This window comes from Heliangelus exortis, chromosome 19, assembly GCF_036169615.1.
Source record: "Heliangelus exortis chromosome 19, bHelExo1.hap1, whole genome shotgun sequence".
Lineage (NCBI taxonomy): Eukaryota > Metazoa > Chordata > Aves > Apodiformes > Trochilidae > Heliangelus > Heliangelus exortis.
In genome coordinates, this window is record NC_092440.1 from 1,462,544 (window position 1) to 1,476,919 (window position 14,376).

General features: G+C 49.8%; 1 protein-coding gene across 4 annotated transcripts in view; it reads left to right on the forward strand.

The window, feature by feature from the left end:
* Positions 1 to 14,376, forward strand: part of RBM19 (RNA binding motif protein 19) — a 64,101-nt gene that overhangs the window by 15,611 nt on the left and 34,114 nt on the right. For all 4 annotated transcript variants that reach the window (XM_071762858.1, XM_071762859.1, XM_071762862.1 and 1 more), the window contains exons 19-21: positions 1,006 to 1,085; positions 2,518 to 2,573; positions 3,911 to 4,027. In XM_071762858.1, coding sequence (XP_071618959.1) covers positions 1,006 to 1,085; positions 2,518 to 2,573; positions 3,911 to 4,027 — 253 coding nt within the window. The remainder of the gene's footprint in view (positions 1 to 1,005; positions 1,086 to 2,517; positions 2,574 to 3,910; positions 4,028 to 14,376) is intronic.

Consider the following 14,376-nt stretch of genomic DNA (forward strand, 5'->3'; position numbering starts at 1 on the left):
GGTGTCCCCAGAACTGTCCCAGTTCTTCAGAGCTGCTCAGGTGTCAGGCTCAGGGCTGCTCATGAGCTGAGAACATCAGAGCCATGGCTGGTCTGCTACCACTTACCAAAGGGATCCCCTCTGTCCCCATGGGGTGATCCCTATAGCTGCCATTCGGGCTTTGAAGGTGGAAACTGGGTGTTACAGTTTTCCTTGTGGATTTTTTTCCCCTTGGAAATCATCTTGAAATGGCCAGAGTGTTCCTCAGAGGCGTGGGGTGACCATGGGTGCTGCAAACCTTTGCTGTGCAGGGAAGTGTGAGAGATATCTCCTCCTTTGGCATGGACCTGGCAGCTGCCCCCTGAGGTTTTTGTGCCTTGCAGACCTTCAGGGCACTTTTGTCTCTCAAGTGAAATTCAGCACAGGGCAGTCCAGACCAGAACAGGTCTCAGAAGCTCAGCTCCCAGCAGTGCTCAGTAACTGGGAGCTTGTGAATTGTTGGCCCAGATGCATTTCTGAAGGGGCTGGAGGTTTGAGGTGTCTCCTCTGGGGCTGAAACTGCAACCCACATATTGCTGTCCTGCAGGAAAAGTCACACCCATTTCTGGGTAGCTGGCAAATGCTTCTAACAAAGGTTTTATTTCCCACATGAAGAAATAACCCTGTGTATGAGCAACTCCTTGTGTATCCTTCATGGGTTGCTGACCCTGGCTGGGGCCAGTGGTTGTTTTGTAAGACTTAGTGCTTTTATTTAAGGAGGTTGCAGTGAAATAATGCAAAACAGAATCCTGGTTAGTGTGTTTGGCTCCTCTTTGACATCAGCACCAAACCAAGCTGTTCCAGAGCAGTGTCTTGCTCAGAACAAGGGTTGCTTCTGAGGAATGGCAGAGTCAGGGCATGGACAGGCTGCCCCATGGATTAGGTTTTGTCCCCCCAGTTTTGGCAGTCAGCACTTGCTTCTTAGTCATTTTTAATACTGTCAAGTGTTTCCTGCTGGCTGAGGGAATCCTCTGTCTCTCCTGACAGGCACTTTGCTCTCCATGGGCTTTGGATTTGTGGAGTACAAGAAGCCAGAGAGTGCCCAGAAAGCCCTGCGCCAGCTCCAGGTAAGCTTGGGCACTGCCAGCAGGGATTTCTTTCCAGCAGGGATTTCTTTCCAGCAGGGATTTCTTTCCAGCAGGGATTTCTATCCAGCAGGGATTTCTATCCAGCAGGGATTTCTATCCAGCAGGGATTTCTATCCAGCAGGGATTTCTATCCAGCAGGGATTTCTTTCCAGCAGGGATTTCTTTCCAGCAGGGATTTCTTTCCAGGGATGGGTGGCAAAGGTGTGAGTGAACTGTGAGGTTCAAAATGTCACTGCAGAGCTACACTGTGGAGATGCAGAAGCTTCTAAAATGGGCCAGGTTGGTGAGGAGAGGGGGTGTGTGAAAGGAACAAGTGTTGCCTAGCAGTGATGCAGGATGGAGGTGGCAAAAAATGTGCAATGGTTGAAATTTAATGAGTTTCTTCTGCAAGGTCCCCTCTGCAGAGATGAGGGAGACTCAGGCACCTACTCACAACAGGAATAAATCCTGCTCAGCTTTTAGGGCTGCAGAGGTCAGCTCTACCCTCTGGGAATCAGCCAGTGCTTCAGGATCCTCAAGCCTCCTGCCTTCCCCATGGAATCACAGAATGGTTTGGGTTGGAAGGGACATTAAAGGTCACCCAGTGCCAGTCTGCCTGCATGGGCAGGGACACCTTCCTCTAGACTGGGTTGCTCCAAGTCCCTCTCAGCCTGGCCTTCAGCACTTGCAGGGCTGGGGCAGCCAGAGGCTGCTAGAACAGTGAGTGATCCCTTCCTAGGCAATTGCTCTGTGCAGTCTCTGCATGCTCAGTCCATGTGTCCCACCTCCAGCAGGTGCTCACTTGGCTGAGGTAGTCCTGGGGTGGATCTGTGTTCTCCATCCTTTTGAAAGACAGAATCCTGGGGAAGAGAAAGCAGGAAAATGGGTGTTTTGTGGAGGGAGTGGGCAGCAGGGCTCCAGGATCCTGGGGTAGTGCCACGTGTGTGGGGTGTCCTGTCAGGGCTGGTAAGGCAAGAGGCTGCTTGTTGTCAGTGCTGGGCTGCAGGAAACTCTTAGAGGCACAGGAGGCAAGAGATAAAAGACTTGCTTGGCTACTGATGGCCAGTGAGACACCCTGGGCTCAGTCCAGAGCAAATGAAAAGACAGTCACTGCCTTGAAGGGTTTGCAGTCTAGAGGGAGAGGAAACCAGAGCTCAGGGCAGTGGAGTGACTCAGCTTTCCAGTTTCATGGCAGAGCTGAGGGTGATGGACACAGGGATCAGGGATGTGGCTGCTGCTGCACTCAGTCAAGCTGTCTGCAGCCTCATAGCAGCAGCTTTGCCTTCCATGAGTGGTGTTCAGCAGAGCAAAACTTGGGCAGGGAGAAGAATATGTGAGCAAGAGCAATGTGAAATGCTGTGCTTGTGTCCTGGAAGCTGTTGTGACTTTTCATCTTTTTTATTGTTCTTCTTTCCTCTGTTTTAACTTCCAGGGCTGCTCTGTAGATGGCCATAAGCTGGAAGTGAAGATCTCAGAGAGAGCCATCAGGTAAAGCTCCCCTCTGCAGCATGGCCACATTTCAGCTGCAGAAATGCTTGATGGCTTCTTAATTTCTTACCTAGCATCTCTGCATCACGAGGGGTGTGTCCTGTAACCCCCTGACTGCTGAACACATCTTCCTTCTGCTTTATTCAGAGTACCTTTGATCAGTCTTGCTTGAAAACAAAAAAGATGAGTAGGTGCTGCAGAGGTGCTTGCTCCCTGTGACACGTTTCCAGTTCCAGTGCCTAAGCAGTGTGGAGCAGCAGGACCCCAGGAATGAGCCCAAACTGAGAACCAGGCAGAGTTGAGTTTTCTTCTGCACCCAAGGGGAAAACTCCTCTCAAACCTCTCCTCTGGTGGTGGTTTGGTCAATGCTGCAAAATCAGCTGATAGCCCAAGTTCCAGTGGGTTTAAAAAGATCCTGAAAAGAAATGTTTCCTGGGTAATGAAATCTTTTAGCCTTGTTGTCAGGGAGAGCAGTGTCTTAAGGATAACATCCTGCTGCCAATTCTGGTCAAATCAAGACAAATACAGGGCTGGTTTTTCCTTTTCTTGAAAAAAAAAAATTCGGTATAACTTCTGGCCTGTCAGGTGCAGAGGAGATGGTTTCTTATGGGTGAATTTAATTGGAGTTAGAGTCTTGCTTTTTATGGTTTCTTTCCTATTTTTGTTCAGTATTTTATTCAGTGCAAAGTTGAAAATTAATCCAGGTGTTTGAAGGTGAATGCTGGCACCTAAAACCAGTCTGTTAGACACTTTGGAAACCCTGCTGGAGGAGGAGGTAGCTCTGAAATGTCAAAATTTGCTTGAAAATCTTGTCCCTGGGGACCAGAAGCAGTCTGACAGCTCCCTGTCCACACTTTGCATTTCAATTCTTTAATAAACCATTTCCATTCCATTTCCATTTTTAAAATCCTTCAGTGGGTATCCAGCCTGCAGTGCTGAGTGCTTTGCTTTGTGAAGTGAGCTGCTGTGGGTTGTGTTGGGTAAATGCTCATCTTGTTCAAACACAACACAATTCTGAAGAAAAAATAATATTAATGACCTATTTTAAAACATAATTTGCCATTTTCTAAGCTGTTAAGAAAAATAACCAAAATTAGCTTACATTAAGGTTTTTTTAATGCATCAAATAGTACCTTCTCCTGATAATTGAAGGGACAAGGTTTGATGTCAAAACAAAAGTTAGTGGGAAATGTGAGTCCTGGGCTGCTGCTGGATGCCAGGTGAGGCTGTGAGGTAGCTGGTTAATTTTTCTGCTTTCCAAATTTTGAAGGAGCCAGGAGGTACTGGGTGTCATGCTGTGTTATGGTCTTAACCTGCCCTTTCTTTTGGCTTCACAGACCTGCTGTGAAATCCTCCAGAAAGAAACAAACAGCCAAAAAGCAGAGGACTTCCAAGATCTTGGTCCGAAACATCCCCTTCCAGGCCACTGCCAGGGAAGTCAGGGAACTCTTCAGGTAGGAAAGTGTGTTATGACTTTTGGCTTCTTTGTGCAAGTAAAAAAAACCTTACACTGAGTGAAAAGGCTTGCCAGGTTATACCAGTATAGAAATTCTGCTGGGGAGACAGAATAATCCAGCAGCCAGGCCTGGTGACCCATCACCAGGTATCAGCAAAGCTCCAAGATCTCCTCTCCTTTTTGGGTAGATGATTCAGCCTCTGATGGTTTTCTCTTCTTGCCTGGGGGCTGTGTAGCAGCTCTCTTAGTGCTCAGCACACCTGAGAGCTGCTGGAGGGGGAGGCAGGAGCCAGTCCCTGCTAAAGCCTCTGTCTTGCCTGAGTGATGGTGCAGCTCCTGCCCTCATGGAAGGAGCACCCACATCTTGCTGTGCCTCCCATGGGCATCTCACTGCCTGTGCCTCGTGTGGTTGGGGTGATAGCCTGGTGTCTGGAGGGTGCAGTGACTCGTGGAGCCTTACAATGCATCTTGGAAAAGAGGGGAAACTGCCAAAATACAGCATACAGCATCTTCTCTGCTCCCTGCCTGTCCTGCTGGTTCATGGCCTCTGCTCCACTGCTGAGTTGCAGAAGGAATTTGGGGGAATCTGTGTCCAGCTCTGCCTGTCAGGTTTTCCCAGCTGCAAAATGAGGGTGATTGGTGACCTCTGCAGGGCCCTGTGAGGCAGGTACCAGGTTAGGAGGTGGCTTCTCTGCACGGGTCCATCTCAGCAGAGGGTGCTTTGGTCAGGTCAGCACTGTGCTGGCTCCTTCTGAAGGGACTGAGCTGAGCTTCACTCTTTGAAACCTCCCCAGACTGTGCCTTGAAAAACACCTTGTGAGGAGCCACGGGTCGGTGAGGGGTTTTTTTTTTTTTTTTGGGTGCAGGGGAAACAAAGCATTTCCCCAGATGCAGAGAATTCTACCTGTTTGATGAGCATGCAGTGTTCTGCTGGTTTGAGCACAGGGAGGGACTGGTGCCCACGTGGCTGGGGTTGGGCTGGCTTTCCTGCAGGGTATAAGGTGGCTGGGAGAAAGCTGTTGTGTTGCACTGCTGGTTTGGGGTCAGCTCTGGGGATGTAACTGGACACAGCTCCTGGGTGTGGGTTGCTGGAATCACGACAGGAGGCACCATGCAAAGATTCCTGTGGAAGAGCAAAATTTTCTTGCTTGTGCTGTGCAGCTCGGATGCTTTAGCTTCAGTGCTGCAACAGGGCAGAAAACTTGGGCTCCCAAGTTCTTCATAGCACGTGGGGCAATGGTTTAAACCCCAACACCCTGTGGCCACAGACCTGACCTTTTGTCAAGCTGAAGCAAACAAAATCAGGAGGGTCCATTTGCTTTCCAGTGCCCTGGGTTAAGGTCAAGGAGCTGGGGGGCTCCCGTGTATGTGTGTGCATGTACATTGTGCAAATGGATGGGGCTGGGAGACACGAGGAGGGTTGTGGTGTGGGTTTTTTTAATCCTTCTGTCTTGTCTGGCACCTCAGTGCTGCTCAGGGGAGGGCTGGAGGAGCAAACTGATGAATATTGCAAGGGACATGCAGCTTCCAGCCGCGCGCGCTGCTGACAGCCTTCCCAGAGTGATGTGTGAACATCCCTTTCATTTATCTGGGGTATTTGGAGATCTGGGGGTTTGGGTTGTTTTTTTAATCCTCAAAACAAAAGCCAGCAGCCTTGGGGGCCGGGGGGGCCCCACAATCCTCCCTCCACTCCTGCCATCCCTCCTTCCCTTCAGAGCGGCTCAAAGCGGGCACGACGGAGAGCAACAAAACACTTCCTCCTCCTAGATTGCTTTTTTGGTGATTTTAAATCAGGTGCCTTTGCTCTGGAGCTTTTAGCTCTTTCTGCATTTAGGAATCTGTCTTATTTGTATTTTGTTCATTTATTTCTTTGAAATTGCCCAGGATTCCTGTGCAGCTGAGGCAGTCGGTCGGGGCTGTGTGGCTGCAGGGGGCACTCTTAGCCTGCCCAGGAGAGGCTGCCTGGGGACCTCTGTGCTGGGGACTGCCACTTTGGGGACAGCAAGGGACAGACAGTTTGGGGACCACCAGGCCAAGCTGCTGGGCAGTGCCACGTGTGGCAGCAGCCCTGGGGCTGTGGGGGTGGGAGGCTTTGCAGGGTGAGCAGCTCCTCCATTGTTTCACACACTCAGAAGCCACTTCCCAGCCTTGCAGCTGATGTCTCCCAACCTGCTTCTTCCTGTGCTTGTTGTTTGGGGTTTTTTTTTTTTGCTTTTCATAATTACCCGGGCAGCAGAAAAAATAATAAATAAATATACATGCACACAGACACACTATATATTTGTACATTTATTTGTCTATGCATGTGTATATTTATTTATGTCTGTATTATACACACTATAACTATCAGTGGGTATCTATGTTCATTTAAGTATGTATTGTGTGTCTCTGTGCCCAGACAGATATATATGTGATACCCCAAACAAATACTCCCAGGTTTGGATCTTTGTCCAAGAGCTGTGCCTTTTTACTTAAATGGTCCCCTGGTGGGTGTTAATGCCCCTGGAACAACAAACCAGGGGACCTGGGTGTTGTGAATAGTGGATTTTGAAAGCTTCTGCACCTGTGCTGCTTGGCACTGGCAGCTCAGGAAATCCTGCCCTGGTTTTTAAGAGCATTGTTTGTGGCTCCATCCCTCCAGTGCTTGTGTAGCCCATGGCCATCACCCCTCTGCCCTCCCCTGCTCTTCTCCTTCCCTTTAACTCCTTAAACCAGGGGCAGAGGCTCTGGGCTGGACCTCCCTGAGGTTTGGGTGCTGTTGGTGACAAGGGTGGGAGCTGCATTCCCCAGGAGCTCCCTCCTGGCAGGCAGGAGGATCCCTTGGTTTGGGAAGGGCTGTGAGTGGGAGTCACATCCCAACTGATCCATCCCCAGCTCATCCTTTGCAGGAGGTTCAAAGCAAACGTGTTTAATTTAGGAGCTGGGGGACACATTGTGTTCTAATTCTTGGGCCTGGAGGATGGTGATGCTTCATTTTCCCTGCACAGGAGTCACAGATTCTCTGGCTAACAGGGAAAGTCCTCTGCCTGCAAAATAAACCTCTGGTTGCAGGGCCCTTGGGTGCTGCCCACCCTCCACCTGGCCCAGTGGCTTTGCTGGGATGTGTGGTGCTGGTTCAGAGCATGTCCTGCCATCTCCTGCTGGAGGTGTCAGCCTCTCTCCCACCCTCAGAGGATTGTATTGCTTTTTTGCTTTTTTTTTTTTGAGCCCCAAGAGGTGTTATTTTCTTCAGAGGGAGAAATGCTTTTCAATTATAGGGGCTGGTTTGGGGCTAGGTGTGAAGATTTAGCTTTTGTGGGTGTGTTCCCCTCCCCCCCAACCCCAATTTTTGTTCTTTGTTAGATTCTACTCTTATCTTTACTACCTGGAAAAATAACAAAAGACAAATGATCCTTAGTTCTTTCCAAAGAGGAATAGTTAGGGGTGGAGAGACAAAGGGATTGATATCCCAGGAGGGCTGCTAATTTTTGCTACCAAATTGGGGGGCTTTTATGGCAAGATTTTTTTTTTTTTTTTTTTTTTTTTTTTTCAAAAGGAACTCTAGATGTGGTGAGCTGAATTGGAGATCTGTGAAAGGCCACATTTTCACAGATTGGAGCTCTGGCAATTTCTGAAAATTAGGCTCCTTTAAAGTCTATCACATTAGATGCAGCCTTCATTGGAAGTTCCAATTAACTGTTTGTTTCTTAGCATCCTCTCCCATCCTCCTTCCCTCTCTCTGCCCCAGCTTTCATGAATATTACAAATCAGGCTGTTCTGCAGTTCCCATGTAACATTTCAAGGAGATATATGGTTTTTTTTCCCTGAAGGGGGAATGATTAGATTTAGAAAAAGACTTCTTCAAAGATTCCTCCCCAGTCAAAGGCAACCTGAGGGACAGAAGCTGTAGAAAGTCTGCCCAGACTTTGCCATCCCAGTAGGGCTCCATCTCAGGCAGCATCTTCTGGGGCTGTGTTGCTGCTGCTTTTTATTGCAAAACAGACCTGACAACCTAGGGTTGGGGCTGGATGTACAAATTCTCTGAAATTTGCCCCAACCAGCACTTCCAGCCCCTCTCTGCCAATCAGTTGTGGTAGACCCAGACCCTCAAAATTCCAAATGGGCTCCTGTGTCAGCACTGTGGGTGTGGAAGGGGTTTTAATGTCTTGTCTGGCCTTTCACCTCTTAAGAACTGAATTCAGACACATTGCCTGAAGCTGTAAAATTATTATCAGCTGAGAGACTGGACTTTAGTTGGACTAAAGAAGCAGCTAGCAGGGAAAAAAAGCAACTGAAAGGTATGCCAGAGCACAGAACAGGTTATCAGGGGTCTTTATCTCCATATTCTGACTTTCCTATAAAGAAAGTAATGCTGCTGCTTAGGGGGACCTTTGGGGGTGGGTGTCTCTTCTAATTTTAACCACTTTGCTGACTGTTTTCTCTGTCTTGACAAAGACATGGCATTTATTGCATCTGGCAAAACAAGTGCCTGGGACTGATTAGGAGAAAACAGATCTATTCCTTCTGCTGGAGGGTGAAAGTGAAGGCAGGCAGTGGGACAGGACTGGGGAGCTGTGTCACTGGGAGGAGAAGAAAAATCTCTGAAGAGAGATACAGTGGATAAACCAGCAGAGATACTCTTTTTTTTTTTTTTTTTTTTTAAGGCAGTCTTTATGAAGTTAATTTTATAAGATGATGCCTTTCACTTCTTCTGACCTATTATAATAAAGTGTAGTTATCAGAATGGGCTTTTCATTTCCCATTATAAAGGACAACGGTGGAATAATGAATCTGTCTGCCAGACATGCTTGCTGTTCACACCTTGCTCCCAGTAATGGAGCCTACAGGACTGGAGACAATTTCTGCTTCCTGGAGTAACGTTGCCCTGCTGAAGCCTTGGAAATCTTTGCTACCAAAAAGCAGGGGAGAAAAAAAAAAATTCAGGCCCTTCACAGAGATGTGAGGCTGTTAAGCTGGGCAGTATTAATTAGAATGTTCCATGCAAACAGCTGTAGGATGCACAGTGCTGCAAACATCTCTTGCTGCACAATCAAGGGGAGGGAAGATTTTGCTTTTAAACAGCTCCATGTTGTGCTGCAAATGGTTTAAGTTCCATTGCTGCCTCCTCTTGGCTGCAGGATGATAACACTTGTTATTCACTATGTTCATAGCCCTTGTCAATCAAACCAAAATTGAGCTGACTTTGGTAAAATATTGGGAATATTCAAAGGGCAGGACAGGCAGGTGGGCAGGTGCTGGGCTGCAGTACTGGGGGAAGATCAGATCACCCCCAACCTTGCTCTTGGTAGAACCACTGCTGGGTTTGTTCCCTGCTCATCTGGGCTCTATCCAGGAGCAGAAGCAGCTGCATTTCTGAGTTGTTTCATCAAGATGGTCCTGCTGGCTGGCTCCATTCTGAGGGCTCAGGAGGGAGGTGGGTGATGCAGAGCCCCCCACCCACGTGTCTCTTGTCCTGCCTGATTCTCATCCCTGGTTTAAAGCTAATGGTTTCTACTCCTTTCTTGGTGAATACAGAGATGTTCCCAGCTCTTCTTCCCAGGAGGCTCCTTCTGCTGAGAGAGGAGCCTCTTGGTTTTCCAGTCTGGTGCCTGTGGCCCAGCAGTCTCCTTCTTGCTTGGTGTGGAGTCAAATAAATGAACAAAATCCTGTGCTGGAGCAATGAGGAGAGGAGAGGAGAGGAGAGGAGAGGAGAGGAGAGGAGAGGAGAGGAGAGGAGAGGAGAGGAGAGGAGAGGAGAGGAGAGGGAGAGGAGAGGGAGAGGAGAGGGAGAGGAAGAGGAGAGGGCCTGGTCCTGTGGGATCCTTGGGGATACCTTGCTCAATTCTTTGCTGGTGTCACTCAGGCCACTATTGATCACTCACTTAATGACCTCTGTGGGTTGGGGTTCAGGTGCCTCAGGGAAGGGACACGACTCCTGAGAAGGGCTGGGAGACAAAGTGTGTCCAGAGAAATGCTGGGGTGCAGCAGGAGCCGTGGGGCTGTGCCCTGCCAGGGGTGTCTGTGCAGAGCTGAGCTGCCACCTCCTGCACTGCTGACACCTCAGCTCATCCCAGAGCTTGCCTGGGCACAAAATGAGTCTGCACAGGACCTGGGGAAGCAGCTGGCACCTCTGGGTGCTCCGCACCCATCCGTTGGGTCAGTGTTGGATCCCAGGTTCCTGGCTTCCCCTGTGAGCTGGGACATTGATGCCAGCACATGGCAGGGCTGCTTTGTGTCTGAGTTGCTCAGAGGCACGTGGGAAGCTGCCAAAACCAGGGGTAGGAGCAAGGACTGGAACCTGTCTGAGGTTACATGTGAGTGCTGACAGCAGGAATGATGCCTCTGAGCTGGGTTTGGTGTTGAGTGAGATCACTGCATCGTGTTCCTGACAAAAAAAAAAAAACCAACCCAAAATGGGTGGCTTAAAAACGTGAGCAACCTTTGTGATCTCCAGAGCCATCCCCAGGCTGAGCAGCTGGCTGGGGAGGCCTGGTCTGAGCTGGCTGATGCTTCCAGCAGGGCTCTGCTGTGCTGAGGATGTGCTTGGACACGTGTCGAGCTGTCAGCTGGGAGGTGATGGGAATAACTGGGAACACCAGTTCTCCTGGGTGGTCTCCAGTGGCTGTGGCTGCATGTGGGAGGCCTTCTGAATGGGGAGTGGAGCCTGGAGGAGAGGGCAAAGCCAAAGCCAGGATGTGTGCTGCCAGCAGGACAGCCCAGGGCACCACAGGCTCAGCTCCTGCTCCACACCATCCAGTGCCCTGAGGTTCCTGGGCAGCTGCCCCAGGGCTGGGTTGTGTCCAGGCACACACCAAGGTGCACACCAAGGTGTGTGCATACAGGTGGCTTCCCGTGCTGGCAGCATTTTTGCCCTGGTTTGTTCTATCCCTAGGGATAAGAATGCCTGCTTCCCATTTCAAAGGTGCCTTCCCAAACCCTCCCATTGGAAGGAGGGTCAGGGAGCTGGGTCCTGGCCACAGAGCTGGGACTGCAAGCAGGTCCTGATGGTGCCAGCAGATGCTCTGGGGCTTTGCTGGGTTTCAGTTCCTCATCAGGATGCCAGGGCTGTGCCATGGGCTGAGGAGGAGCATGGCTGGCATGGAGGGGCTGCAGGAGGGAGTTTTCCCCCCTGGTGCAGCTCTGCCCCTCAGCCCCCCTAATTCAGAGGCACTTAGAAAAAATCTGTCTTTGGCTGAGGTTTCTTCAGTGTGGTCAGGAAGCTGCTTGATGGCTTTCTGCCCATTCTGGGTTTTTTCCCCTCTTTGCTGGAGGCTGTTGGAAGATTCTTCAGCTGGACCATCCTGTCCTGTTCTGTCCCATCCTGTCCCACCCTGTCCCATCCTTTTTTCTGTTCTCTTTCCTCTTGTTCTCCTGCCCCAGGTGCATCCTTACAGCCTGCCTCTGAGCAGGGCTTTGCTAATTCATCCTCCTGTGCTCCCAAACTGCAGGTTCCTGGGGAAATGCAGGCTGCAGGTGCTTTTCTGAGCAGCATCCTAAAGGTCTGGGCACCTTCCTCATGAACTGAGAGCTCTGGGTGAGAACACAGGGATCTGCTGAGCTGGTTTCTTTCTTTTCCTATCTCAAAAAGCATTACTTAAACTTTGTGGGGTTTTTTGGGTTTTTTTTTTTTTTTTGGTCTTCTTCAAGCCTTTTCCTTATGTGCTGGAAACTCAAACACAGCAAGGTTGGGTTGATATTCAGAAACCAGAAGTATAAATGGCCACTTTAATTTGACTATCCAAAATGAGCCATGGGGTGGGGGAGAGTGGAATGGGTTTTTGGTGCTGTCTTTCAGTTCAAATCATAAAGGTGTTTAACATAGATAAGGAAATGTTTAACTCTCTGTTACCTTGGCAGGGTTGCTGTAAAAACTGGATCTTCCCAAGAGCAGAAGGGAGATTTTTCAGCACATCTCTTTCCCTGTCTTGAATATTCATTGCAGTACTTTTCTTTTTTTCTTTTTTTTTTTTTTTTTTTTTCCCCTCTTCTGCACTCCACATACTCCATTACCTACAGGTCCCTTTTTCTGCTCACCCAAAACCTTTGCTGAGGAGTTTTTGGCTGTTTCTTTTGGCTGTTTTTGCACAGTCTGCTTGTCCAGTGCAAATAAGGGAGTTTTTAGGGCACCTAAAGCTGAACCTCCCCATGGAGCTTTAGTAGTTTTATGCCCAGATTCTGTTGCTGATCAGCAGGAAGGGGCTCAGGGAGGTGGAGGGAAGGGGCTGCTTTTAAAATGTCTTATTCAAATGTAACTGGGATTTTGCTTTGGGGTTTTTCCATTTCTCTGTGGCACATGTGTGTGCTTTTCCTCCTTGATAGGAAGCAGAGCCTGTAGGAGCTGCTCTCCCCTAATAAGAACCCACTCAGGGCTATGAGAATGATGAGGTCTCTTTTTGTCTGAGTTGTTGGGAGGAGTCTGTGTGTGTCTATATGTATATAATATAAATATATATATATATGGGAGGAAAAACGTGTTCTGTTCCTGCTCAAAGCTGTTCCTTGGCCACTGAGGCTGCTCTGGGGGTGGCAGCCAGGGGACTGCAGAATCTACAGTGTTGGGATGGCAGTGGGCTGCCTCTTGAGTCTTAATCTTGACTGCTTCTTGAGTTGAAGGCTATGATTTCCCTGATCTTTAAATTCTTCTCTCTGTTGCATTTCTTAATTGAAGATTGGGCACAGTGACCTTGGCCCCTCCACCTTCCTGTCATTTACCTGGGGGTATTTTTCAGTCTCACATTATGAGAAGGTCCTGAACAAGCCTCTGATGACTCAGTTTCCTCCTCAGGATAGCATTGTGTCCTTTATTTGCATCTTTATTTGTGTTACTTGGTTTTGTTTGGGGGTTTTTTGGTTTTTTTTTTGGCATCTTGCTTTTCCTGAAGAAACCAAGTGAAGGTGGATCAGGATCAGGCTGGCAGTCTGTCTCCTCTTCCCTGGCAGTGTCCTGACCACTTCCAGGTATCTGGAACAGAGGTCTTAAATTTGAGAACTTGGAGCAAATAAGTATAGGAAGAAGGTCCCAAGGCTTCTTGGGAGGTGATGTCATGGGATTGTTCCTTGTTCTTCATCCCTTGAAGATGGGATGGTTTTTCTGACCAACTTCTCATTTTATTGGACACCAAGGAAGCTGACCCTGGGAAAACCATCTCCTTTGTTCTGCCTCTCACAGAGCTGCCTGTTAGCTGAGGGGCTGCCCATCAGAGCCTGTGCACATCAGGTTGTCCCCTTCATGGGTGGCCTTTGGGACATGCCCAGGGGTGTCTGGAGGACACACTTGGTCTCCCTTCAGCCCCCCATTTTTTCGGTTGTTGTTTTGTTGGGGTTTTTTTTAATTTTTTGATGTCTCCTTGGGGAGCCTCATTGCAAAGGCAGCAACAATGACTTTTCCAGCCCTGGGAGCTCCGACCTTGGCACCTTTGTGGGCTGGGTCTGATCTCAAGCAGCACCACTGGGATTTGGGTTAAACTTGCCCTGCGCATCCCGGTGCAGCCGCCTGACCCTTCTTCACTTCTCTTGAACCTTCACCTCCCTCCTCCCACCCTTTGATCCACCAGCAGCCGAGGGGTTAAAAGAGTTTGGGGGGGTGAGAGGGGTGGAGAGGAGGCATTTCAGCTGCTCATTACTCACTGCCACCTTCCCCCCACATCATATTAATTCCCCGCTGTCACGCAGGACTGCGCCGTCTCTCTCCTCAGCATCCAGGAGGGTGATGGGGCTGGGGGGGCACATCCCCCCCTTCTCTGCACCACAGCTGCCATTTGGGAAGCTCGTTGGTACCCTCTTGCTGTGCTACCCACCCAGCAGGGCTGGGCTGGGGCTGCTCACCTTGCAGGGGGAGGATGGGGGAGCTGGGGGTGCTGTGCCATGTGCTGCTTCACCGTCATCATTTTCCACCCCGCTGCTTGTGCAAAACCCCCATGAAATTAGCTCTGCTGCAGCAAGGAGGGAAGGAGAGAGGGAGGGGAGCTGCCGACCTGCCCTGCCCTACCTGTGGGCACTGAAGGTGCTTAAAAGTTGCTCTTTAACCAGTTGCCTCCCTCGCCTTGATCAGTGGCAGCAAGCGCAGCTGCCTCTGCCTGCAGAGCTCACTTCCCCTCTGCCATTGCCTCCTCTCTCCCTTCTCCCCCTTTTCAGCTGTCTGCTCACTGCATCTGCCAGAGCTGTCACCTCTGCAGGGATGTCTTGCTGTCACACAAGGTAGGGCTGGGACTCTGACAGCTCCCATGCAGGCTCAGCACTCCTGAGCCCATCCAGGCTGGCAGCTCGCTTCCCACTGTAAGGCTCTGGGGCATCAGAGCTCCTGCAGCAGCCCCAGAGATGTTTCTTATTCTGATTAGGAGGTGCCTTGGCTTTTTTTCCACGTGTGCT